The sequence below is a fragment of the Danio aesculapii genome, chromosome 3 (genome assembly GCF_903798145.1).
Source record: "Danio aesculapii chromosome 3, fDanAes4.1, whole genome shotgun sequence".
NCBI classification, from domain to species: Eukaryota; Metazoa; Chordata; class Actinopteri; order Cypriniformes; family Danionidae; genus Danio; species Danio aesculapii.
Genome location: NC_079437.1, coordinates 58,539,459 through 58,565,283, shown reverse-complemented (window position 1 = coordinate 58,565,283; position 25,825 = coordinate 58,539,459). Strand labels below are relative to the sequence as shown.

Sequence of the window (25,825 nt, the reverse complement as noted above, 5' to 3'; positions counted from 1 at the left end):
AAATGACTATTAATTATATCCAGCCAACTTGGAAACATTTAAATCCCATTTTCCATGTTAATCTGCAACAATAATGTAAATTTAAAGAGGCGTTTGGTAGCCTAATTAACTTCTAAAAGCATAATTAACCAATCAAAGACTGGTGAATGGCAGATTAACACACAGCTGAATCTCCAATAAGGTAGGAAATTAAATATAAAAAGAAATATGGTTGATGTGTCGATGATTGATAGGGCATGTGCAACATAACGGCCCGTTAATGAGAAAGTAGTATGTCCCAAAATTTGCAAAGTCTTCTGTTACACACTCAAAAGAAGTACTTTTTATCCACAAAACAAAACAAACCATACCCCAGGACGTATGCGAATTGGGACGCAGCACCAGAGAGTAGTTTCTATGGTGGGATTTGCTGCATCCTCCAGGCCCGCTTTTCTTCACCCAGTACAGCAGATGGCGTTCTGGCCGCCGCTGCTCCTCGAGGTGACTTATGGGTAACATCCGCTACTCGCTGAGCTGCCATTTTGTTGTTGGGATCAGAGCGGGGACGCGGCACGCGTTATTCTGTAAATGAATAATACGATTATCTGGTAGCGGAGCAGGTATAACGCCGAGCCACGATGCTTTCTGCAGCCCAGTTGCTGGATGAGTTAATGGGCCGGGATCGGAACTTGGCTCCGGATGAGAAGCGATGTAATGTCCGCTGGGATGATGAATCTGTGAGTTGACGGCTAAAGTGCAGCCGCGAATCATTTCTCTTACACACAGAGGACTCAGTAGAGCACGAAACCTCTTTAGGAATAAATATATGTGTGTGTGTTTGTTTATGTGTGTATTGCGCGGAGCGATACATATTTAGCTAGTCCTCCGGTTTGTTTTGGTTCAGTTAGCATGCTAGGCTAATGTCTCGTTGATGAACACGCGACTGCGGCGTCTGTCCCGCCCTCATGTTAATCTGCTTTAACTGCTGTTCAAACTGTCTGTATTATTGTCCTGCAGATAACTGCGAAATATCAAGACTTTACGTTTGGGCTCATTTGTTGGATGTTTGTTTTTAGCATTCGTCACTGGTAGAGGTGTACTATCACATCTACGTTGCGTTCAGTGTTTAGTAATTCAGCTTGTGTAAATATTCCGAGTTATTTAGACCCCAAATACCGTTGCTAAGTAAAAGAATAATTAGTTCAATTGAAACACTATTGTTTCTGCCATGCCTCTTTCCATTCAATTGAGGTACAATTGAGGTGGTTATATTTACACATACGTCAGCTTTCATTGAGGTAAAATTGGTTTTATGTTCACACATTCATTCAGTGACAACTTGTGACATGCTCCCTATATTGTTTAGCACAGTACTTAAAGATTTATAATAATAATATTGGGTCTGGTCAGCGCCAATAGCCTAGTGGTTAGCGCGTCGACACATGGATCGGAGGTGCTCACGGTGACCTGAGTTCGATTCCCGGCTCGAGGTCCTTTGCCGGTTCTTTCCCTTCTCTTTTCTCCTCATACTTTCCTGTCTGTAAATCTCCACTGTCATGTCACAATAAAGGTGAAAAAACCCCTAAAAATAAAAAAATAAAAAATATTGGGTCTGAAATCACATACAAGTATGACTTGAAAACAACATTAGCACTATTTATTTGACTGTGAACAATGTTGTACTTTGATAGTCATTTGCTGCTAATATGATCTCTCTATTCGGAAATTGCAAAATAATATAATTTCACAAAAATAATTTAAGGAAAAAGTCTGAATGTGTGTATATAAAACTAACTTTACCTCAATTCAGCTCTCTGTATCGTTTTCCCTGGTACTTTAAATATTCAGACTGAAATTAAAATTACTTCAAAACAACATCCGCACTATTTAATTGACTGTGAACAATGTTGTACTTTGATAGTCATTGGCTGCTAATATGCTTCTCTATTTAGAATATGCCATTAATACTTTTGTGAAATGATATTATTGAGAGTCTGAATGTGTGAATATTAAACCAACTTTACATTAATAATTTATGATACTTGTTTTTACCATGTTAAAACGTGGCATCATCTTATGTTTACCATATTGATCTTTAAATGATAATATCTAAGAACAGAGTTTATTTTATAGATTTATTTTCCTCCTCTGGGGTAATGTGATATATTACCACACGTATTTGTTATTCTAATTGTTAAAAGTTAATGTAAACTGCCATTGCCCAATATCACATGTCTGTATTGGGTTTTTCATGCATTTCTATATACTTGTTACTAATTATATTTGTATTTAAAATAAAGGACTTAACGTTATAATAATTTATTACGAGAAACATAATATCACAGACTGTGATGGGCTCTTTTTGACTTCTAAAACACCATAGAAACCATGTAACATTGCGTTACTGTAAACACACAGCATAGCGACAGCAAAGCATTGGCTTCAACCACTTCAAACTCCTTGACAACCACAAACAGATCATTGAATAAGTTTAGCACCGCTCACATTTCTAGATGAAATAAAGCCCAGATATTGTTGTTTACAATTATTTTTTATCTGACATGATTGTCATCTTTCTGTGTTTTTAACAGTAGTACATTTATTATTATTATTTGAAATTTAGTAATGATTTTCAATATGGATAAATTATTCATAGAGAATGTAATGGAAGCATATTAATATTAAAACTGTACATGTAGAAACTTGTGTAACAATTAATCACACTAATTATGATGATAGTGTTTTTAGTGCATTCAGAATATATTAATTTAAATAAATAAATGTGATAGTCACTGCTATAATTAAAACTATGATGACCTACTTTGCATACACTTTTGCATGTTTAGTTAAAGTGCGTATTGAAGTGCTTCTAAAAGTGTTTAAGCTTAACAAGAGAAGATTGAAACTGATTTAAAATGTGCTCCACTATATAATGTTTATTTTGCATTATCGCTGAAGAGTAGTGGATTACAGCAATAGTTTGTTGATTAGATGCCTACAATCTGGGTATTTTGATGGGAATTTGTTCACTTGAAGTCAAAAAGCTTATAGTTCATTCTTGGTTTATTTATATATATATATATATATATATATATATATATATATATATATATATATATATATATATATATATATATATATATATATATATATACACATATATACACATATGTCTGGTATGTATGTATGTATATATATGTATGTATGCATGTATGTATGTATAGTATGTATATGCGCGTTTGATGACTTTTGTTTTGTTTTTCCAGGTCTGCAAATACTACCTGTGCGGCTTCTGTCCTGCTGAACTGTTCACAAACACACGCTCAGACCTGGGTAAGGACAGCTTCAGAAATAAATACACCTTGTTTGAATTTTGCAGTCCATGTTGTAATAAAGTGTATTTTTTTTCAGGTCCTTGTGAAAAAATCCATGATGAAAACTTGAGGAAACTGTAAGTATGAATATGTCCAGATCACATTTCATTCCTAAACCAGTCAGGACGAAATTACATTAGAAAGAATATAAAGACTTTTACTGAACTATTGATTTGTTTCTTCATAAACTCTGATTTCAGATGCAAAAACCTCTAAGTGCCATCGAATATTTTCTTCTAAACGTTGTATTTTTCTCAACATCCTGTGTTTGTTCATTGTTATTGTTGTTTCAATTTAAAGGGAATGAAATTAATTTATTCGTTGCAATAAAGGTGAAAATACTGAATCTACACATGGGAGAAAAGCACTCAATTTAGAAGAAAATTTAGAGTTTTTTGCGCCTGAATTCATTCATTTATTCAATTTCATCCAATTAATTCTTCAATTGTTTTTTTATTTTATTTTATTTTTTATTTACTGTTGAAATGACATTATTTGCACATAAAATTATGCAAAATTAAATATCAAAACAGTCAGTAAGAATCGATGTTATTCGCCGAATATTATGCCGCCTTCAAAAGTACTATGATTAGAGTTTTTTATTAGATTTTTTTTGTGTGTTTTTATATTAATTTGTCTTTTTTTTACTTTATTTTAAGCGGATTTCCCCTTGAATTAACATTAAATTAATCATTGTTTATTTTTCTCCACAAAATTAATGATGTTAAATATTAAAAATAAGTATGTCTGCGCTAATAGCCTAGTGGTTAAGTGTGCCGACATATACCACCATAGCGTTAACAGCGACCAAAGTTCGATTCCCGGCTCGAGGTCCTTTCCCCTTCTCCACTCTCTGCTTCTAATACTTTTTGTTTGTGACCTCCACTGTCCTATCCAAATTAAAGGTAAAATACCTCTAAAAAAATTATTAAAAAATAAAAGTGATCTGAATATGTCAGGATTTCATAAATAATACCTTACACGTCTAGTTTTGCAGTTTCTGTTTGTAATTACTGTCAAGCTGCTCTCACTGTAAGACATGTTTTATTAGAATGTTCAAAATGTACAGTATTTTTATAACGAGAACATTTTGATGGGTGTTAAAAATCTGTTTATAAACGTTATTTAACTGACAAATCATATTTAACTTTTAATATATTTTTTGTGAATTGTATTTATTTCTATTTATATGTTTGTTTGTGTCTTCTCTTATTAAAACATGGAGTAGCTCTTATGTAATTATGTAATTAAGCTCTTATGTAGCTCTTTTTTTCTGAATTATTAACCTTCCTGAATTACTAGCCCCCCTGTACATTTTTTTCTCCCAATTTCTGTTTAACGGAGAGAAGATTTTTTTCAACACATTTCTAAACATAATAGTTTTAATACCTGTGGCAATAAACAAACAAAACTCCTGATCTGTTGTTATGCTGTCAGGTATGAGAAGAGCTCGCGCTTCATGAAGGAAGGATACGAGCGGGATTTCCTGCGGTACCTGCAGAGTCTACTGGCCGAGGTGGAGCGCAGGATTCGCAGGGGTCACGCTCGTCTGGCCCTGTCCCAAGCCCAGCAGAACTCTGGAGTGAGCACACGCAAAACCTCATGTGTTTATAGTACACGTACAGTAGGGGAAATAATTATTGAACACTATTGAATGTTTTTGTCTGGGAATAATATTTCTAAAGAAGCTGTTGACATGGAATTGAACCAGATTTTGATTTAAAAAACAAACAATACAAACATAAAAATAAAAACAACAAAAACAATCTGAAAAATTAGTTATGCGTAATAACAATGAAATGACAAGGAGAAAGTACTGAACTACTGAAATGTGTTTGGCAGCTTAAAGACACCTCTCATATGGAGAATGAAGCCACATTAATTGCTCAGGTGTGAGTTTTTTTTTCACAGACGTCAACAGTGTGTCAAAGTCTTGATGGTTCTGTGGGTCTCTTCTATTAAGTCTGACCTTTAATTTGTATTTTCTATCGGATTCAAGTCAGGTGATTGGCTGGGCCATTCTATAGCTTGGTTTTCTTTCTCTGAAAGCATTTGAGAGTTTCCTTGGCTGTGTTTTGGAGCATTGTCTTGCTGAAATCTCCACTCTGGTTTCATCTTCATCCTCCTGCTAATGTAGATGTTGGACTGAAGCAGCTGATGTTTATTTACAGTGATGAAGGGCAGAGGGTTGCTGAAGAACTACTGAGAGATTTCAGCTGCTGGCTGGGCCTAAACTGCCTTTCTACACCTCCCTTTTTTCATGTTCAATACCTTTTCCCTGTGTCATTTCATTTTATTACACATATCTAAATTATTTTGGTATTCTTTGCATATATGCATTTCTTTGGTTGTTACCAACATCTGTAGAAAATTTTAAGTTAACGGCACCTTTAAAAATATGTTTTCTGAGAAAAATGATGCGTTCAATACTTATTTCCTCCACTGTATATATTCAGTTGACCGATTATATACAGGGTTCCAATGCTTCTTGAAAGTATTTGGATTTCACACATATGGATTCAAGGGCTCGAAAGTACTTAACCAACACGGGTCCTTGAAAGATCTTGAATTAAATGAAAAAATTTATTTATGGTTTATTTTCAAGAATTGTACTCAATTGTCAAAATCTGAATCAAACGTTAAAATTAAGTCTTCTACAAGAAGTAATATGTACGTCTGATCAATATATTGATCAATATATTGAATATTACCAGACTTTGTGTATATATACCCCAAATATTATAATATTATATACCAGTATTATAAACCAAAAATAGTGCCAGGCATATTTATCTGAAATCAGTTATCCTTTGATTGAAGATGTGCTGTAAAAGAGTTTGAATGACCCAGACATGACTCTGCATTAAGGTCTTTACTACAGTTTATATTGCAGGCAGTCAGCTGGACTCCTATATCTAACAGTGCTTCACTTTTACCAATAAAATTGATCCTAAAAAGCCTTTTTTAAGGTCTTAAAGCCCTTCTTCAAACATGTCAATAAAACAGATTAATTTAGATTAATTATTTCATGTAACTAAACAATTTTGGACAATTACTCTGAAAATCAGAGCGTTGCAGCTAGTAAGATTTTCACAAATATTTGGAAATGAAATCTACACAAACATATTTGAAATGTTAAAGTCAACTCATGGATTTGATGTGTAAATATTCTCTGAGTTTGCCGTGTATGCTCTGCTTCACACCCATCTGACTTTGATCTCTGATCTCCAGACGCCGGGTCCATCTGGGAAGAACGAGGAGAAAGCTCAGGTGCTCACAGAGAAGATCGAGGAGCTCGTTGTTCAGGTGTGTTCAGAACATCATAAGCTGTAATATGATCTCATTGTTCAGGACTTTTTAGTTGGGGATAAAGTGCATCTAGGAGGGGGTTATCTCAGATTATTACACCGCTGTCTGGAATATTTGCATCTGATTGGTCGGTTGCGTTATTCCAAGGTGTGTTGTTCCCAGATAACAACCGCTGAATAACACAGGCTCATCCGCGATCTTCAAATGACCTTGGTTGTCAATGAATCTGTTCGCATATACTTACATCTACATTTATATGGATCTGCTTGTCTGTCACTGCTGTTTTTGACTGTCCGGGGCCATATTGTAACTGAATAATGCGTAGTTTTCTCTCAGCCGGCTCTGTCAACTTTGCGTTTAAAGAGTTAATAAATTATTAAGGCTTGTACACACCATGGATGCTTTTTACTCTCGTTTAGCGTCAGTGATTTTCATCAGTGTGAAATTAACTCACCATCAAATCCTAGCACCTAGACTAGCTTCCAACTGGTGTTTACTGGAACCTCAGTAGCTCATCATGTGAACAAAAGTTGCTGGTGAAGTTGTTGACATGCTGCGTCAAACCAAAAAATAAAAAAAATGGGCATGAGGGGTTTCTTTAAATATGTTTTTACGCCTGGTGTTTTGTACTGTGATGTGCACGATCACATTGTTGCCCTTTGTTTAGTCACGAGGCATTAAAAGTTGATGAAAAGGGCGAGCAAAAACGACCCTTCATGTCTCAGAACAATGTTTTGTGTAATTTTTCTATTCTGAGCAGGATAAAGTGCATCCAGAATGGTTTTCTTCACCGAGTGACGTCTTAAACAGTGCTCCACATATGTTTTATTTTTATTTTTTTTAATAATTATTTTTTCGGGGTTTTCTCCTTTAATGTATAGGACAGTAGAGATTATTGACAGGAAACCATGGGGAGCAGAGAGAGGAGAAGGATCGGCGTAGGACCGCGAGGTGGGAATCGAACTCACGGGTAGCCATGAGCTCCGGAGTGCACATGTCGATGCACTAACTACTACACCACTGGTGCCGACTTTGCTCCACAAATTAAATGCAAAACTGACAGAAAGGAAAACAGCTTGATGAAGTATACACCAACCTGCGCATTATTCAGGCACAAGATGGCCCAAAATGGTCAAAAACAAAGCTGAATGAAACTCAACTGGCTTATTCGCAAGAAAGCACGACGTGACAAATAGATACACGTGGATGTAAGCTTATTAGTGTGAATGTATTGACCGACAATCAAGTTTCAGAGTTCCCAGATGACCCCAGAATCAGACAGCCGTATAATAAGCTCAGATATATGAACTGAGTGTGTACAATCATTTAAGTTGCTTTGGACAAAAGTGTCTGCTAAATGACTAAATGTAAGTGTGTTGACGAGCTGTGTAATGTCTGTGGTTGTGTGTATTCAGATCGAGGAGCTGGGTTCGGAGGGTCGTGTCGAGGAGGCGCAGGGCATGATGAAGCTGGTGGAGCAGCTGAAGGAGGAGCGTGAGGAGCTCAGTTCCACTCATTCAGTGAGTCTCGCGTCTACAGCATTTAATTAAGCATCTTCATGGACAGTCATGCTGAAATGAAGACATTGACCTGTTGCCTTTCAGACGATCGAGAGCTTTGCGGCTCAGGAGAAGCAGATGGAGGTGTGTGAAGTATGTGGGGCTTTCCTTATCGTGGGTGACGCTCAATCCAGAGTGGACGATCATCTAATGGGCAAACAGCACATGGGCTATGCCAAAATCAAATCCACAGTCGAGGAACTGAAGGTGAGCTGACGGTCAGGTCAAACAGGGAAGCAGTCACTAATATCTCATAATCATGTGCTTATGCATGTTTTTTGATGATATTGTCACACGTATCAACGCATGAGGAATGTTTACAGTGTTCGTTCTGTTTGATCCTCCAGGAAAAGCTGCGTCGGCGCTCCGAGGACCCGGAGAAAGAAGATCAAGGCAAGAAGGTAAAGGATGACCGCGAGCGCGAAAGAGAGGAGCGAGAGAAGAGACGCAAAGAGGAGGAGGAGAAGGAGAAAGAGCGAGAGAAGGAGAGAGAGAGGGAGCGAGAGAAGGAGAGAGAGAGGGAGCGGGAGAGAGATCGAGACAGAGACCGGGAACGGGAGAGAGATCGGGACCGGCGCAGCAGGAGGAGTCACTCCAACAGCAGACACTCCAGCCGGACGTCAGACCGCCGCAGGAGCCGCTCCAGAGACAGGAGGAGGTCCAGGAGTAAAGAGAGAGAGCGCAAGCGCAGCAGGTACACCACTGTATATACCATACTTAACCCTTGTGTGCTGTTGGGCAAGGTTATGACAGTTAATGAAAACTTAAATAAAATAAAAAATGAGTAAAAAAATAACAAAAAAATTAGTAAAAAAAAAAACAGAACTAATCGAAAATAACTAAAACTTGGCAAAAACGTCCTTCGATTTCATCTTTGTAAATGCATTTAGTACATAAGCCTTTTAAGAGGACATCTAGTTACTCTGCGCGGCCAGTTTTACGCCAGGTGTTTGACCCGTGTGGCACCTCATAGCCAAGATGGTCTTGCAGTCAGTCTTCGCTGTTGCTCCCATGATAAAAACGACTGGACATGACAGCAGCATGGTGACAACATTCAATTTGACCCGAGCAGACCTTTGAACATGCTAATTGAACACATTTGTGCTTACTAATGGGTTTTATTTCTGTATTAGGGGGCCTCGATTGCGAACGAATCATTCTTTTTAACCGGATCTTCTAAGTGAAGCGGTTGAGCTAGTTTACCAAATCGAACTGAATCATTTGAAATGACTCGCGTCTCCAGGAAGCACTCTTGTCCACAAACTAAACTAAAACTAAGCAATTTCAAATTATAAAAAACTAGTAAATCTACCTCTAAAACGAATTAAAATGAACTGAATTTTGAAAACAAAAGGTCAAAATTAAGTCCAAAACTGTTATAACCTTGTTGGAGATGTTTTCATCCACTCTGGGCTGATTTTGAGTCTTAATTTGGCCACAATTTTCTCTGTTTCAGCAAATGCAATGATTTTTGGTCACATCTTATTTTAAGACACATTTTAGAAAAATGCTTTGAACATTTTCAAGAACTCAATACACTATGGGCAAGTTTACCACCCTTTCGGTATGTTATGGGCTGTTTTACTCCATTGACTTTCATTATAATGGCATTTTTTGATTGCAAAGCCATGACACCATATCATGTATTCTAGATTGTTGGTGGTTTTTCCTGTTGGGAAGAGGTAAACTTGTCTTTGTTTTTTTTGTTAATCATCACTTACAGTGCAAAGAAAGATTAGTTTCTGACTTTGGAGTTGTGTAGTGTGTGTGTGAGACTTTTGCGCACTTTCAAATGTCTGAGAAAAAAAGCAGCTCAGCTCTCAGAACATGGTAAACATAGTAAGTTTATTTATGCACACTATAATTAGCTTTTTTACTCTAAAGAGCTCCATATAAAAGCCAGAAACTTTTTTGCACAGGGTTAATGCTACCAACAGATGATCAACAGTAAAAATGACAAATTTGACCTCTTCCCAACTGAGAAAACCGTCAACAATCTGGCTTATGGCTTTGCAATCAAAAAATGTCATTATAATGGAAGTCATTTGGGCAAAAACAGCCACGAACATAATGAAAGTGTAGTCAATTTAAACAATACACAAGGGTTGATGGGATAGTCCACCCCAAAAATCGTTTACTCTCCCTCTTGTGGTTTTTTTAACCCTTTGCGTTTCTTCTGTGGAACACAAAGGAAGATATTTTGAAGGCTGGTTGTTGACAACCGTCATCTTCACTCAGGAGTTGGAAAAAACTACTATGGAAGTCAATGGGTGTCAAAATATCATCTATAAAATATCATCTTTTGTGGTCAACAGAAGTATTCTAATAGGTTTTAAATGAGCGAAGGGTGATTTAGATTCTGGCAGAATACAAACGAGTATGCATATTTGCTGCAATGTTTTAGTGAAGATTATTACTTGAATATTACTTGCTAATGAAAGCTGTGCTGATTGACAATAGTATCGCTTTAAAGATATTGCTGAGGACAATGGTTATTTAAAGATGACATTCAGCTCATTTCAAATTAATGTAGCTATATTAAATGTTTGACTTAAATGACTTATTGCCATCATTATTAATAATCAAATAACTGCAATTAATTTCTTCACCTATCTGCTCACATCGACATCAGCTAATCGGCACATTAAGACTGCATGCAGCACCAAACGCATCTAAATTACGACTGCAACTAAGGATTATTTTGATGGTCTATTAGTTGAGTTTGTATTTAGATGGGGGTCATTTGACAGTTCGGATTAATTTTGTTGCAACAAAAACTAGTGGTCATGACTGCAAATCACAAAACATGACTGTTGAATGAAAAAATACATGTAATGCCGAGTTCAGACTGCATGATTTTAGCCCCGATATTGACTCTCCGATTTGAGAAATCGCAGACAAATGCCTGAAATCACAAGCAAATCAGTGAGTGACCATCACACAGTATGAACTATCAAAGACTCGATCTGAGAGAATCGCCGATGCGTCGCCGATGTCCGTGAGATATTTGGCGTGCTAAATATCTGCAGCTATCAGCGATTCAAATCATGCCGTGTGAAATGAGTTTTGACTGAAATTAACGTCGGCTATCGCCTACAGCCAATTAGAGAGCAGCATTCGCTTGCGTGTGTGTGTACCTGCAGGCCGGCGGGAAGTTAAGGGAGAAGTTAGAAGCGCTCATTTTCGGTTTATTTGGACCCAAGCAATGAAGGATAAACTAGTGGAGTTTTGACAGGAGCACCCGTGTCTGTTTGACGTTTCATACAGAAAGTTAAAAAAAAGAAAGTTGATGAGAAATTGGTAATCCCTTCAAACCCAGGTGAGCAAATATGTTCATTTTCTACCCCATTAAAGGCTTCTTTCTCGTTATGTAGTTAATAACAAAAGATATACTACGTGCTTTTGACTGTGAGATGTAGTTTGGTCGAAGTTGTCGGCGGTTCTTCCTATTGTAAAGTCATGCAATGTGAAGCCTCTGTTGCTGATCCATCTTGCAGTGTAAACAAAGCAGCGATGAAACGCTAGCACAGATAGCCATGCAGTGTGAAAACATCTGACACACGACTACTTTGAAAAGTGCAGTCTGAACCCGGCATAAGGGAATTTTTGAGATCTGTTCGCAAGTGTGACTGAAATGCTTGCACTGTAGAGCCCTGTGTATGCAGATTGAATACAAATACAGTTTGCGGAGTGGGAACACATTAGGGGTGGGCGGTACACCGGTGTCATAGTCATCACCGGTGTGACATTGCGCCACAACATGGATTTTCTAATACCGTCAATACCGTAATAAATCAATTATGCGCCTTGAACGGCTGCATTTACATCAATAATAGCTAATTCTAAATAATAAGGCATTCAATTTTCTTCAAACGTTCAGTTGTGGTCTGAATACATGTCCTTATACTACAGGGCTCGAAATTGCAACCATTTTGGTCGCATGAGCGCCCGAAATTTTATCTATGCGCCCTCATAATATATTTGGGAGCATTTGTGTGTCTGAATATAATGGTTGTAGTGCAATCTGATTTGATTTTCTCTAAAAACTTGCTGAATCGCTCTACCCTGCTGCTGTATTGGTTCATATTTGCTGTCAGTCACTCAACGCTTCCCGCTGTCAGATTACAGGGAGCTTTTGTTACTGCAGGAAATGCAAGCGGCTGAAGAGTGAAAAGTGCACAGGTTTGCAAACCTCACCTAAAGTTATAATAATAATGGCGCAGATGACAGCGATCATGACATGAGGTAAATGTTGATCCGCCAGCTGAGATCAATCGAGTGTTTTCGGAGAAGGTGCATTCACCGCGTGTTCAGCGCAAATGTCCGCTAAATATAAAATCTAACACTGTACACATCATCGCCTAAGAAACTCACCTTTACTAAGTTTACACTGAAACTACGGCTCATAACAAAGAGCGGAATTGCGCTGGTGGTCATCGCGAGAATCCTGCTCTGTCTGCTCATAAATTGGTGCGGCTGACTCACCTGCTTTATTCCACCAACACAGAGAAATGAAGATCAGCTCATAACGAGACTGAGCATTTACAATGACCCAAACCAAAACTTTTAAAGAGTGATAGAAGTGAGACTTTCTTTTGTCCGTTCTTCCTTGAGATGTTTATTATTTTGCTATTGAAAGTAATGCCATGATATTATACCGTCACCGTTCAAAAGATGAAAAATACCGTGATATTCATTTTAGGTCATATCGCCCACCCCTAGAACATATAACTGGGGAAATATTGATACACTGATTCTGTATCCTCTATTGCTCCAACAGCGGTGTATCTTGTTACGTTATCAGCCCGACAATTCGTTGACAGAATTTTCTTATCGATTCTATTGATTAGTTGTTGCAGCCTTGTTTGTTGACCATGTCTGTTCGTTTGTGGTGGCAAACAGGAGTCGTGATCGTGAAAGAAGGCGCAGTCGGGATCGCTCGGACCGGAAGCGTCGCTCTCGCAGCCGGGACAGGAGGAGATCCCGCAGCTCTGAGCGCAAGAGCCACCGGCACCGTAGCCGCAGCAGAGACCGAGATCGGGACAGAGGAGACAGAGACAAGGACAAATCCTCCAAGGACAAAGGTACATTACTTCCAGAAGACTTTATAGGGCTGCATGATATATTGTTTCAGCATCGATCTCACACTCAAAATACTCGCGTTGCAGGGATCTACAATGTTGTTAGGATTATAGTTGACCAGAGATTACAGTTAACAAAGTGGAGTAATTTCAGATTTTAGCCTTTAGACCTAAAGTTTATTGTTTGCATGTTTTTAACACTGAACTGTCATAAACTTAGTAATAAATAATAAACTCAGGCCATTTGGGCACAATAAAGTAAATGTTTAGCGTGAAGATTAATTGAACATTATATAATTATTTACTCAAAACGATACAGTGTTGTTGTTATTATATCCTCCTGAGACCCCGGCCATTGACTTGTGTTCTGTGTAGTGGACGTTGCGTTTTCATGAATTTTCTTTGAATGTTTTGAGCTACTCTGTCAAGTTCTGTTGTACTGTTCTGAAGACATCCTGGGCTTTCTAGTGATATGTCATAGGATTGGCTGGCATGCTAGGAATCACTTCTTACACTGCATCCAAAATGGCTGACATACAAACAAGCACATTTTATGGGAAGGAGAGAGGCATGTAAAATTGAGCTTTTTAAATGTTTTTTACTAATATTATTACATATATATTTGTTTATTAAAGTGTCAGGAACAATACATTTAGCTTTCAAAGCTGTTAACGTGCTTGGGTTTGAAAATATCCTTTTTTTAAATGTCCACTATAGTGGACACCAGGACCATCTTAATGTAATTAATGACCGCATGTTGTAGGGGGCAGAACTGAAGCAGAGAGGATTCTTTATAAGATAGCTGAGGGAAACTCTGATTTAGAGTCTGACAATCAGAGAATTAGAGACTATTAGAGAATGACAGTCAGTTTTAAATCACTTATGTTAAATGTGTTTTGGATTACCATACCATCGTTTTGTTTTGTGTTTTTTAGTTCGGCTCTTTCAGACTAAACTGTTCAGGAATTTCAATACAAAAGGAAAAAATGGCTTTTGCTTTGCTTTTGTTACGTTATTAATATTGGATTATTATCCCTTTACAGCCATATCCTGTACAGTATTGTTGTCTGAAGGGTGGTCGTTTTGAACTAAAATGGTCCTGTGGTCCAATACAGTGGATATGCTGTTAAAATAAAAATAAAAACAAAATGTAAAAACTCTAAATTGTAGAATTTTTATAACCCAAAGGAAGTAGGAAATCACAGGGAAAAAAAGAAAAAATTTTCTTCATGTCTCAGGAGGATATAGTGATTATTTAATTTCTGCTTCTGGATACTCTGACTCCTCAGAAAATCATAAATCATAGTTTTATTCGCATATTTTCTTTGTTGCTTTAAACTTTGTCATTATTTAAATGATATTTTATGCAGATCCGCTCCCCTACAGAATGATACTAATCGATCTAAAATTATGAATTTTTTGCAAGCTGTTCAAGTCATCTATTAAAATTGCATTTATATAGTAAAATATATTTTACTGAATGAAAATATTGAAATGTCAGTTTTTTCCCCAATATCATGCAGATAGTTGGTGTTGTTGGTCATTTTAATGTCCTCCAGAATGTTTGGTGTGAATATGTAAAGTTCACATTTTAAAAGAAAGGGCATAAGTTCTGCATTTAACCAAACTGTTCTAGCTTTCACTTAATGTGGATTAATTTAATAAAAAGATTAAAGTTGGAATTAAAATGATCATGGTACATGGTAGTAGTGTCATGTGATTCAAAACAATCTTGCCAGTGAGTAGATCATTTGTTTTTGGTTTTTGTTGTTGATCTCCCTTTTCAAAAAGATGAACAATGTTGACTTTTAGTTAGTTTTCAGATATTCTATGAAGAATTATTTTATTTTATTAATTTGAAGAAGAAAAGTAATGGCTGTAGCCAGTTAGACTCCAAATGTTTACATCAAGAAGTTGTATTGCTAACTCTGCCTTTACTATTTCTGTTTGTTTTTCTATGCTTAAAAGATTGAAACAAATGGAAAACTTAGAAAGTTGCCTATATAAAAGGATTCTGCTCATTTATATTAGCATATTTGTTTCTGCACTATACACTAATATGTTGACATTTTAGCCAGTTTGATTCCAAATAATTAATTAAGTAAAAATGTTAAATTTAGTTTAGTTTATTTTATTAATGTTTTATTGAACCGGTTGTAAATGTCTTCTAAGGAAACATTTTCAGGGCTTTGAATTGAGACTGTTCGCATATACGCCTGAAATTTAATCTATGCACCCTTAAAATATATTTGGGAGCAAGGGCATAATATTGTTTGCTTCAATGCAAAACGTTCACCACATGCACAGATTTGGGGGACGTTCATGCTGAAGGCATCTTTATACCTAGAAAACACTAAATGCAGGGCTCAGGAATGGTTTAAAACCATTGTCATGCCAACTTGCTAATTCAGGGTGTCCGTGGGCTCTTAAAGTCTTCATGTCTTAAGTTTCAAAAACAAAATTTTAGGCCTTAGTCTTAAATTCACTGAAATATTGTGTTTTAGCTCCTAAATCATTTTAAATAGGTCTTAATTTTCCTATGTTCAAGTAAAGCTACACAACCTGGCCAACACCCATTCACCTGTAATCCATTTCAACTTTTTTTAATTTAATACAATTCACAACAGCTGAAATTCTCTAATCAGGGAAAGAAAACTAAAGCAACACATCATAGGTCTCAAACTCAACTCCCGGAGGGCCGCAGCTCTGCAGAGTTTTGCTCCAACCCTAATCAAACACAGCTGATCAAACTAATCAAGGTTTTTGAGACTCTTGAACTACTTGATTAGTTGGATCAGCTGTGTTTGATTGGGGTTGTAGCAAAACTCTGCAGAGCTGCGGCCCTCCAGGAATTGAGTTAGAGACCCATGCTTTACATGATCTTCTATTAATACAAAAACAATTTACAGAATTAACCGGCCCATTAGAAAAAATCTTGAGTGTTTAGCACTGTATAAGTCTAAAATTTGATTCTCATTGGTCTTGAAAGGGTCTTAAAGTCTTCAATTTGATTTGAAGAAACCTACGGAAACCTGTACGGTAAACAAGTCCACAATTTCTGCCACATTTCAGGCGCTTCTCTTCATTTTAGGTGGGTGCTCCTACGTTTTGGCTCTTGCACCAGTGCTACCAAGCAGAAAAGTTCATTTCAAGCCCTGCTTCAAATTAAAACGTAATTTAGCTGAGTTTAGACCTAACGCCTGTGTATGTTTACCAATTTTGTGTCTCAGAGCACAAGGACTCTTCGGATGAGAAAAGGAGCAGCAGAAAGGGCTCTGTAGAGAGGTGTAATGAGCTCTCCAAGCCCGAGCCCATGGAGGCCGAGCCTCCCAAAGCAGAAGTGAACGGCACGGTTCAAGAGCTACATTCTGAAGGTGACACACAGTCCAATTAAAACTGATCTGATAGGACCTCAGATCAGCCCCAGGTAAGTGCACCGTCCTCCCCGGCCCGGGTCTCTCCCCCCTCTCCCCTTCCCCCCTTTTTCTTTCAGTTCTGTCTGTGATTTTTCTTCCTGTTTTTTAATAGTGCATCGTAAGTATGCACTGAAGATGGGACTAGGCTGATGAAACGGAAGAAAGTAGAATGAAACAAACCCAGAGGGAAAGGCCAGTGTAGTCCTGAAAAACATGCTTGGAGGTACCTCGTTTTGTATCGGTCATACATCTGTCTCTTTAGACAAGTTCTCTTCCAAATTTACGTGTTTTGTTACTTTATTTATTTATTTTTTTTCCCCTAACTCTCTTCTCTACCTCAACCTGTTGACTTTATGCTCGCAGTAAGATTGAAACTAGTCTATTGCACATCTAAAATGACCGTGTGCTCATATGTGTGTACATGCATAAGCGCACGGCATTTTACCATCTGATGTCTGTTCATTGATGCGTTCATTGAACTGCAGTGAATATTGCTTGATTTTTCTTCTTTTTTTATATTGGAGTTACATGGATATGTTGCACTTTTTAATACCGTCTGTTCTTAACGTTGAGATCCGCTAGCTTTTGGGATGATGGAAAAGTGTAGGGTTAATGAATTATTGCAGCTGACTTCCACACCTCACACAGCGTTGGTGTTGTGAGCGACCCCCCTCACATGAAAAGTCCATTTAGAAATCAAGGATACTGTCAATCTGTGCAGGTATTCACTCAGGTATTCCTTTCACTACCCACATCCATTTGAATGCTGTTGCCTTGTGAACGTGTCTCAGAGCTTGATGTTTGTTTTACCCTATCTCTTTTTTCCCAGTTTGAAAATGTCCTCAGTTTTGCTTCTCTTGGTTTCAAGTGCTACACCTAAAACTGGTGGACGTAACATGTCAGGTTCACAGATGAGCTCAGTTGATATCCCACAGTAATCTTTAATAAACAAACTAAAAGATCAGCTCAGATCCAGCTCAACAGTTCTTTCTCCTTGTTTGTGTTGCTTATTTTCATTTTGCCTTTTCAGTAAACAGCAGTAGGTTTGAATATGGGCTGGGTGATATAGCTAAACGTCTTTAGTGATCGCGTTCGAACTATAAAATATTGTTTAGAGGTTTGTCTTTACTGAAATGTACCGCTCAGTGGAAACGATTATTATTTTTGTGGTTAAATCCACCGTCAGAAGTTGTGAATGGTACCAAAATATCGTATCGTACCACTTTTTTTGGGACCCTTTTATTAAAATAACTAGCTACACTGTACTAAACAAACATCTTTAGTGATCGTGTTTGAAGTTTTAAATGGCTTCAGTTGGTTTCTTTAATAATGGGTCGTTTCCACTGAGCGGTACATTTCAGTAGTGTAAGTAATTATTTTTGCTGCTAAATCTATTGTTAGATATTGTGAATGGTACCAAAATATCGTATCGTACCACTTTTTTGGGACCCTTCATTAAAATAACTAGCACCACTGTACTAAAACATCTGTAGTGATCGTGTTTGCAGTTTTAAATGGTTTCAGTTGGAGGTTTCCTTAATAATGGGTCGTTTCCACTGAGCGGTACATTTCAGTAGTGTAAGCAATTATTTTTGTTGCTGAATTTACTGTCAGATATTGTGAATGGTACCAAAATATCGTATCATACCACTTTTTTGGGCCCTTTTCATAAAAATAATTAGCACAGCAGTACTAAACAAACTTGTTTAGTGATCGTGTTCGAAGTTTTCAAATGTCATACCAAAATATCGTACTGTACCACTTTCTTAGGATGCTTTCAAAAACATGACTAGCACAAAAGTACTAAGCAAACGTCTTTTAGTGTTCGTGATTGGAGTATAAAATATAGATTAAATTGGAGTTTTGTCTTTAAGAATGGGTCGTTTCCACTGAGCAGTACATTTCAGTAGAGTACACAATTATTTTTGTTGTTTACACTGCCAGAAGTTGAGAATGGTACCAAAATACCGTACGGTATCACTTTCTTGGGACTCTTTCATAAAGATAACTAACACAACAGTACTAGTTATCTTTATGAAAGCGTCTCTCTATGGTATTTTGGTACTATTCACAACTTCTTTAACGTTCTCACAACGTCTTTAATAATGGTTCGTTTCAACTGAGCGGTACATTTTAGTGGAGTAGGCAATTATTTTCGTGGTTTTCACTGTCAGAAGTTGTGAATGGTACCAAAATACTGTACCTTACCACCTTTTTGGGATGCTTTTATAACAATAACTAGCACAACAGTACTAAAAGTCTTTACTGATCGTGTTCGAAGTATAAAATGGCTTAAAATATAGTTTCAGTTGGAGGTTTGTCTTTTAATAATTAGTTTCCTCTGAGGGGTACATTCAGTAGAGTACGCAATTATTTTGGTTGTTTCCACTGTCAAAAGTTGTCAATGGTATCAATATTGTACCATACCACTGTTTTGGGACCCTTTTATAAGGATAGCTAGCCCAACAGTATGGTACCTAAAGGGTGGAGCTATATTCAGTGTTATAAGATGATTCGTTTACATGGAATCGTTAATTGTAAGTGGCAAAACAACACAAGAATTGACATATTTAAATGCATCTGAAACACAACACCCTAATAAGACAATGACGCTATGCAGCAGTGAACCATGGTCGACCCAAACTCAATCAAAAGTCGTTCTGTTGTATGTCCTCCATTGTTGTTTAAGCGTAATTGAAGACGCATCTAAGAATGCATGAAATCGCACTTGTTCATTTGAAATAACTAACTTGAATGTGCATAATATACAATATTTGTCAATCATACTGAAGTTGCCAATTGACACGATTTGTAGTCATAAATAAGCCAGTATGTAGCCCCTCCAAAGAAACGCTGACCTATAAAGATTGACAATTGGCTGTTTTGACTTGGAGGGTGGGAAGTCATTCGTTTGGCAGCCATTCTGAGCGTTGCACTTTTCCACATTCATAGTTATGCAATTGAACTCTCACTTTATATCTCATATCTTACATTGTATATTGACTATACTGAATCGTACCACTCAGTGGAAATCAGCCATAAGAGGAACCAAATTCTACAAAGTTGCCTTTGTAACCTATTCAAAAGAGCTACGTCATTTAGTTGCGAGTATTAATTTTAGTTCAAAATATAAACTTTTGATTGTCATGGATTGAAGGGAACTAAGAACCTAATATTAAGGCCCTTTCACACATGGCGTGATATGATAAAAGCAATGCAAATCACTGACAAACTGCTTTCATACTGAAAACAGAACAATGAATTGCCTAAAGCAGATTCGTACCTGTACAAAAAGTGGTGCCGACCACAACCCTGCATTATTTCCGTTCATTGTAATACTCATCAGCATTATCACATTGTACGCTTGTGCCGTTTAATTGTACTTTTTTAGGTGCGAGTTTTGTCATTCTGAACACAAGTGTAAACTAAGTCCCCATTCACAAAATGTTTAGCTCTTCAGGAGATCTGCAGGATCTTGAATTCTTAAGATGTCTTAAATCTCAAAATCAAAATTTTAGGCCTTTAAAAAGTCTTACATTTACTGAAATATTGTGCTGTAGGTCTTAAAGCCTTTTTAAACAGGTCTTAATTTTCCTTCGTTCATGTATTGCTACCCAATCTGGCCAAAACACAATCACCAACAGTCCATCTCAATAAAACGTTAAACTTTGTATTAAAAAAGCTAATTTTGAACTTTATGTACCATAATGGTTTAATTATTTTCCTTACTATAACATTTGTTTAAAAGTGCTCCATGTGTTTACAGCTGAGAACACCCACCTGGACAGATTGTTGTGCATGCATTGTTTATTATAGTTTTTAAAACTTTTAAAACATTTGTTCATTTTTTATTTTTTTTTTAAAGAGTTTGTTGAAAAAAGTGTATGGATTCATATAAAGCTTGCTTGTTTTTACACGAATATCTAAAATATATATATTTTTATTATTCATTTATTTTTGTATTATTAAATGTGTAAAATTATAATAATTTTTAATAGGGCAAATAAAAATATTTTCCATTTGGGCCATTTGAAAAATTCCTTGGCATTTAGCCCTTTATGAGTCTAAAATTGTATTCATAATGGTCTTAAAATGTCTTAAAGTCTTAAATTTAACTTGATGACTTTACACTTTCTACTAAAAAACTTTCATTAGATTGTTTTAAATGTGTTTAAAAGACCAGCAACTCATCGTCTAATATGTGGACTGACAAAATTACAGAAAATAGTGTAAAAATGTATATCAGTTCTAATACCACACAGCAATACATGGTCATTTTAAGCTATTCATAGAATCCATTTGAAATTGAAGACATCTTAATGTTAAGGATTAGTTCACCCATAAGTGACTCCATGATTATACATGACCTTCGTTCAGTTTCTGAACATCAATTAAGATATTTTAGATGAAATTAGAGAAAATCGGGTCCTGAAAATATATATATTAGTTATAATATCACACAGTTGTAAATGGTAATTTTAATCGAAGATCCTTTCCATATTTGCAGTGTTTTTTTTTATAGTTAAAGGGTTACTTCACCCCAAAAATACTCGCCTGGAAGTCCTGTCAATTCCTTGAGACCTTCGTTCAACTTTTGAACACAAAGATATTTTAGATAATATTAGAGAGCTCCCTCATCCTCCATAGACCCGCAATTGTCTCAGAAAAGGAACCAAATATATTTCATTTGAGTTCAGTGGTCCAACTATAATCATTCAAAGCTCCAAGAACTCTTTTTGTGCACTGAAAAACAAACTTTAAAATTGAGTGTTTGCCAACGTCTTCAACATCAGGTCAGGATGCGCATTAATGCCATATTTCCTAAAGTAAACGTGCATCACAACCTGATTCAGAAGAGACGACAGTCATTTTTTTTTTGGTGTGTAAAAGTGTACTTGGAGCTTCATATGATTATAAAAACCATATAGTATGTTTCGAAGTTGTGTTTTAGACTTCTTTTCTGGACTTTGAACGTGTCATTGCTGTCTATGGAGGATGAGGGATTTCTCTGATTTCATCTAAAATATCTTAACTTGTGTTCTGAAACATTTGAGATGAGTAATGAATAACAGAACTTACATTTTTGGGTGAACTAACCCTTAAAATCATGCTTCTACTTCACCGTTCAGTCTATTATATCACTCAGCCCTAGCGTGAGTTAGCCTGTGTTGAAGTCAACCTTTACTTTTCTTTCTCTCTCGTGCTTCTTTTGTTTAAATTCCCTACTTGTGTTGTCCTTAAGATACAGCCAGTGCATGCTTTCAGAGCAAGATCAGCCGCCTACACTGTCAAAACCGCCTGGCCTTGTAGATGATGGGATATCAATTCATTCAAAATAAACAGTACATGTTTTTAATTTGTGTGCTTTCCTTCAGTCATGTTAACTTGCAGCCCCATCGCTGCTTCTGATGCTGTAAAATATAAGCCTTTAGATTGAGAAGGGTAGAATAAATCAAAGCGATCAATTATTGGTTGCTGAAGGATGTAATTTGTCTAAATATAAAAAATAATGTGGTTTAATCATATTTGAAAAGCTTGTTTAAATGAGAATATAGTTTTTTTTTCTATGCATAAGTTGGATGTTCATTAAAAGTGTCTGGTTTCACTCACTAATTGCGATTTTTCTGACCATTTGTGTACATCAGGAGGAGTTTGAACAGCTGCCAGAGGAAGACCTGAAGACCTCCATCCCACAACTTCACTGCGCTGCTTTAAAACAAGGTGAACCACAGATGTAGTGGCCTATATGATAAACATGTACATGTCAAAAAATGGTTCCGTAGCCCCCTTTTGAGGACCTCTCGTCTTCTTTTATTGCGTTCGTTTTGGTTTTCTTTGGTCTTACTGCGTAGATGCACATGCAGGTCCATTATTTCTGTTGGTATGCATTCAGAATGAATAAAACATTTACTTGTGGCATGTTTGCTCTGTACAGTTCGCTCTCACTTGGAAATTTTTGAAGATGGGTTTTTGTTTGTTCAGTATTTCCGACTGGAAGCCTTAAAGGTCTTTCGTAACTGCTTTATCACTTATTTTTTTTGCCCTCTGTATGCTCAATCCCAAAATCTTTATACGATTTTAGTTTAGACTAAGTGTTTTCATTTTGTTCCAGTTTTAAAACCTGTATTTGTCATGAATAAAAACAAAGAAAAATAAAATGCTGACGTGTTGTTTTTGCTTGTGGTTCGTCTCAAAATCTGTACAACTGCAGAGCCGGGATGCCCAGATTTGGTCCTGGATGGCTGGTGTCCTGGATGTTTAGTTTCAACCTCAATTAGACACACCTGGACCAGCTTGTCAAGCTCTTTCTAGGTATACTAGAAACATCCAGGCAGGTGTGTTGAAGCAAGTTGGAGCTAAGCTATGCAGGACACCGGCCCTCCAGGACCGAGTTTGGGCACCCCTGCTGTAGTTTCCTCGTTGAAAACACAAATATTCATTTATTCTTTTCGGCTTAGTCCCTTTATTCGCCACAGTGGAATGAACCGCCAACTTATCCAGCATATGCTTTATACAGCGGTTGTCCTTCCAGCCATAACCCATCACTGGCAAACATCCATACACACTCATTCACACACATACACTACAGATAATTTAGCTTGTGGGGGAAACAGGAGCACCCGGAGGAAACCCATGTCAACACGGGGAGAACATGCAAACTCCACACACAAATGCCAACTGACCCAGCTGGGGCTCGAGCCAGCGACCTTTTTGCTGTGAGGCAATCGTGCTAACCACTGCACCACCGTGCTGCCAAAACACAAATATATTTGCATATTATAAATTCTGGTTAAAAGCTTTAAATTTGCATTCAGATTTTATGGAGCTTAAAATATGCCAAAACAATCTTAATTTGAATTATTAACAATTGTAATTTAATAAAACTGAATCTTATAATGTTCACCTGTACCCCGCATGTCTTTGGGCTGTGGGGGGAAACTGGAGCAACCAGAGGAAACCCACACCAACATGAGGAGAACATGCATACACACACAAATGCCAACTGACCCAGCCGAGGCTCGAACCAGCAACCTTCTTGCTGTGAGATGATTGTGCTACCCATTGTGCCACTGTGACGCCCTAATTATGTAGAATTAATTGTATTTACTATAGTAAGTACATAAAACGTGTAACAGGGACACTGAAATAAAGTGTTACAGACATTAGTAATTATTCCAATTGGAAATGGATTGTTTAACATTAAGTGAGTTTAACATTAGTCAAGGCATTAAAAGACATCTAACTCGTAAGTTTGCTACTTTTCATTTTTGCTATACATTTAACATGGAATGTATTTAAAAAATGCACACAATTGGGAAATTGCCAACCTACCACACACAGGTTCAACTGCGCATACCGGTTGCAATGGCAAACATGTCGTGTTGTGTGGTAGGATGCCAAATTCGACCGTTCCTGAAATTTTACCGTACACTACACTGCTTTAATGCCAACTGCAGACGTCTTTGGCTAACAGCCATCATAAGAGCTGAATGGAGTGAGGACCTCATTAAAAATGCTGGACTCTGCAGTTTTCATGTCATATCAGGTAAGTTCAGGCTATAATCATCCACATGACTCGTTTATGATTGCAGCAATGATTTCAGCAAAAACATTTCAATATCGTGAATTAAACTGCGGACACTGAATACTAAGAATGAAATGTAAAAGTAAGTTTACATTTCCTGCTGTACAGAATGCGGTTGTTTTGCTTGTTGATTACCAGGCCTTGTACAGCTCCGTCGTCTTTCCGTGTCTTTGCCTAGGCAGAACCTTGGTTTTTAGCACTACAAAATGTTGAATTTAGTAATCATGGAGCTTTTTTTATTTCTCTCTTGTAAAATCACTTAGCGTTTCAATGAGATTGTATATTTGGGGCTGGATGCTTGGCCATTTCGTCTTACCCAATATTCATTGGGAGCGTGCTATCGCAAATGGACCTGTCAGATGAACGCCGCTCACTTTAACGTTAATTTTGCTGAATCACTGCTTATCACTAGGTGACGAGCTGTTATAATATGCTGAAAGCAATATGTAAATAATATATATATAATGTGTAATGAATATAACATCTCTAATACAATAACAAACTCGCATCGGATGTCATTCCCTCATTGTAAATGCTAGCGCTCCCAGATTTTTGTTGCAACCTCGATGCGCGCGCATCCTGAATGTTTACAATCCGGCAATGCACCAATTTAGCCACAAACATTGTTATGATGAAAATACAATTGTACGTTTGTGTAGTTTTAACCGCAATCCTTAATCCATTTATGGCAAATAACATTTATTTTCCTACGATATGCATCAATTCATTTTAAGTGATACATTTATTTTCAATTTAAATGATCAACTTATAACGCATTAAAATTTTGAGGTCATTATAGGCCTATTAAAACGGACTGGAGATGGCAAATGTAAATTATTGACTAACATTTTCATTACCCTACTGAAAAAAACAGCTTAAACCAGCCTAGGCTGGTTGGCTGGTTTTAGAGGGGTTTGGGCCATTTCCAGGCTGGTTTCCAGTCATTTCCAGCCTGGTCTTAGCTGGTCAGGCTGGAAAATGACCAGTTAAAACCAGCTTGACCAGCCTAGCCAAAATCAGCTATGTCCAGCTTAAACAAGGCTGGTCAAGCTGGTCATTTTTCAGCCTGACCAGCTAAAACCAGGCTGGAAATAGCTGGAAACCAGCCTGGAAATGGCCAAAACCCCTCTAAAACCAGGCTGGTCAACCAGCTAAAACCAGCCTAGGCTGGTTTAAGCTGGATTTTTCAGCAGGGATACGCGCTAAACGTGTCACGTCACTAAAATGCAACTTTAAATGCAGAAATACATAGCTGTATAGTATATTTCCATTGTACGTACAATTGTAGATTTCAAAGTAAGTTTTCTACTCGTGTTGTCGAGTGTTGAGCTTCATATTTTTCCCTGTTACTTATGTTAATAACAAAAGCTCCATATTTTGCAGGGAGTTTCCGAGCCGCCGCCGCTAGATGGAGGACAGCACCAGTTTCTCACAGAACAGGTTGTTAAAAGCAAACAGAGCTTCTGGAGTGTATATTTTGACACACGGAGAGGGTTAAACCGTGTCTTTCACACCCAAGGCA

At 37.2% G+C, this 25,825-nt stretch overlaps 1 protein-coding gene across 1 annotated transcript; it reads left to right on the top strand.

Annotated features, from left to right (window-relative positions):
* Window positions 1-507: 507 nt before the first annotated feature.
* Window positions 508-22,876, top strand: luc7l3 (LUC7-like 3 pre-mRNA splicing factor). The gene is made up of 11 exons (XM_056454321.1): window positions 508-716; window positions 3,246-3,312; window positions 3,391-3,430; window positions 4,791-4,935; window positions 6,585-6,659; window positions 8,078-8,182; window positions 8,267-8,428; window positions 8,569-8,915; window positions 13,124-13,305; window positions 16,533-16,729; window positions 22,364-22,876. Exons 1-10 carry the CDS (start codon window positions 618-620, stop codon window positions 16,694-16,696), a joined length of 1,386 nt encoding a protein of 461 aa, XP_056310296.1. The 5' UTR covers window positions 508-617; the 3' UTR covers window positions 16,697-16,729; window positions 22,364-22,876.
* The last annotated feature ends 2,949 nt before the right edge of the window (window positions 22,877-25,825 follow it).

What these genes read in the sequence shown, in the direction of transcription:
- luc7l3 (XM_056454321.1), top strand. Translation starts at nt 618, where the DNA reads ATGCTTTCTGCAGCCCAGTTGCTGGATGAGTTAATGGGCCGGGATCGG. An exon ending in TCGAGGAGCTCGTTGTTCAG is followed by an intron (nt 6,660 to 8,077) that starts GTGTGTTCAGAA and finishes GTGTGTATTCAG; the next exon opens with ATCGAGGAGCTGGGTTCGGA. An exon ending in CAAATCCTCCAAGGACAAAG is followed by an intron (nt 13,306 to 16,532) that starts GTACATTACTTC and finishes TTTGTGTCTCAG; the next exon opens with AGCACAAGGACTCTTCGGAT.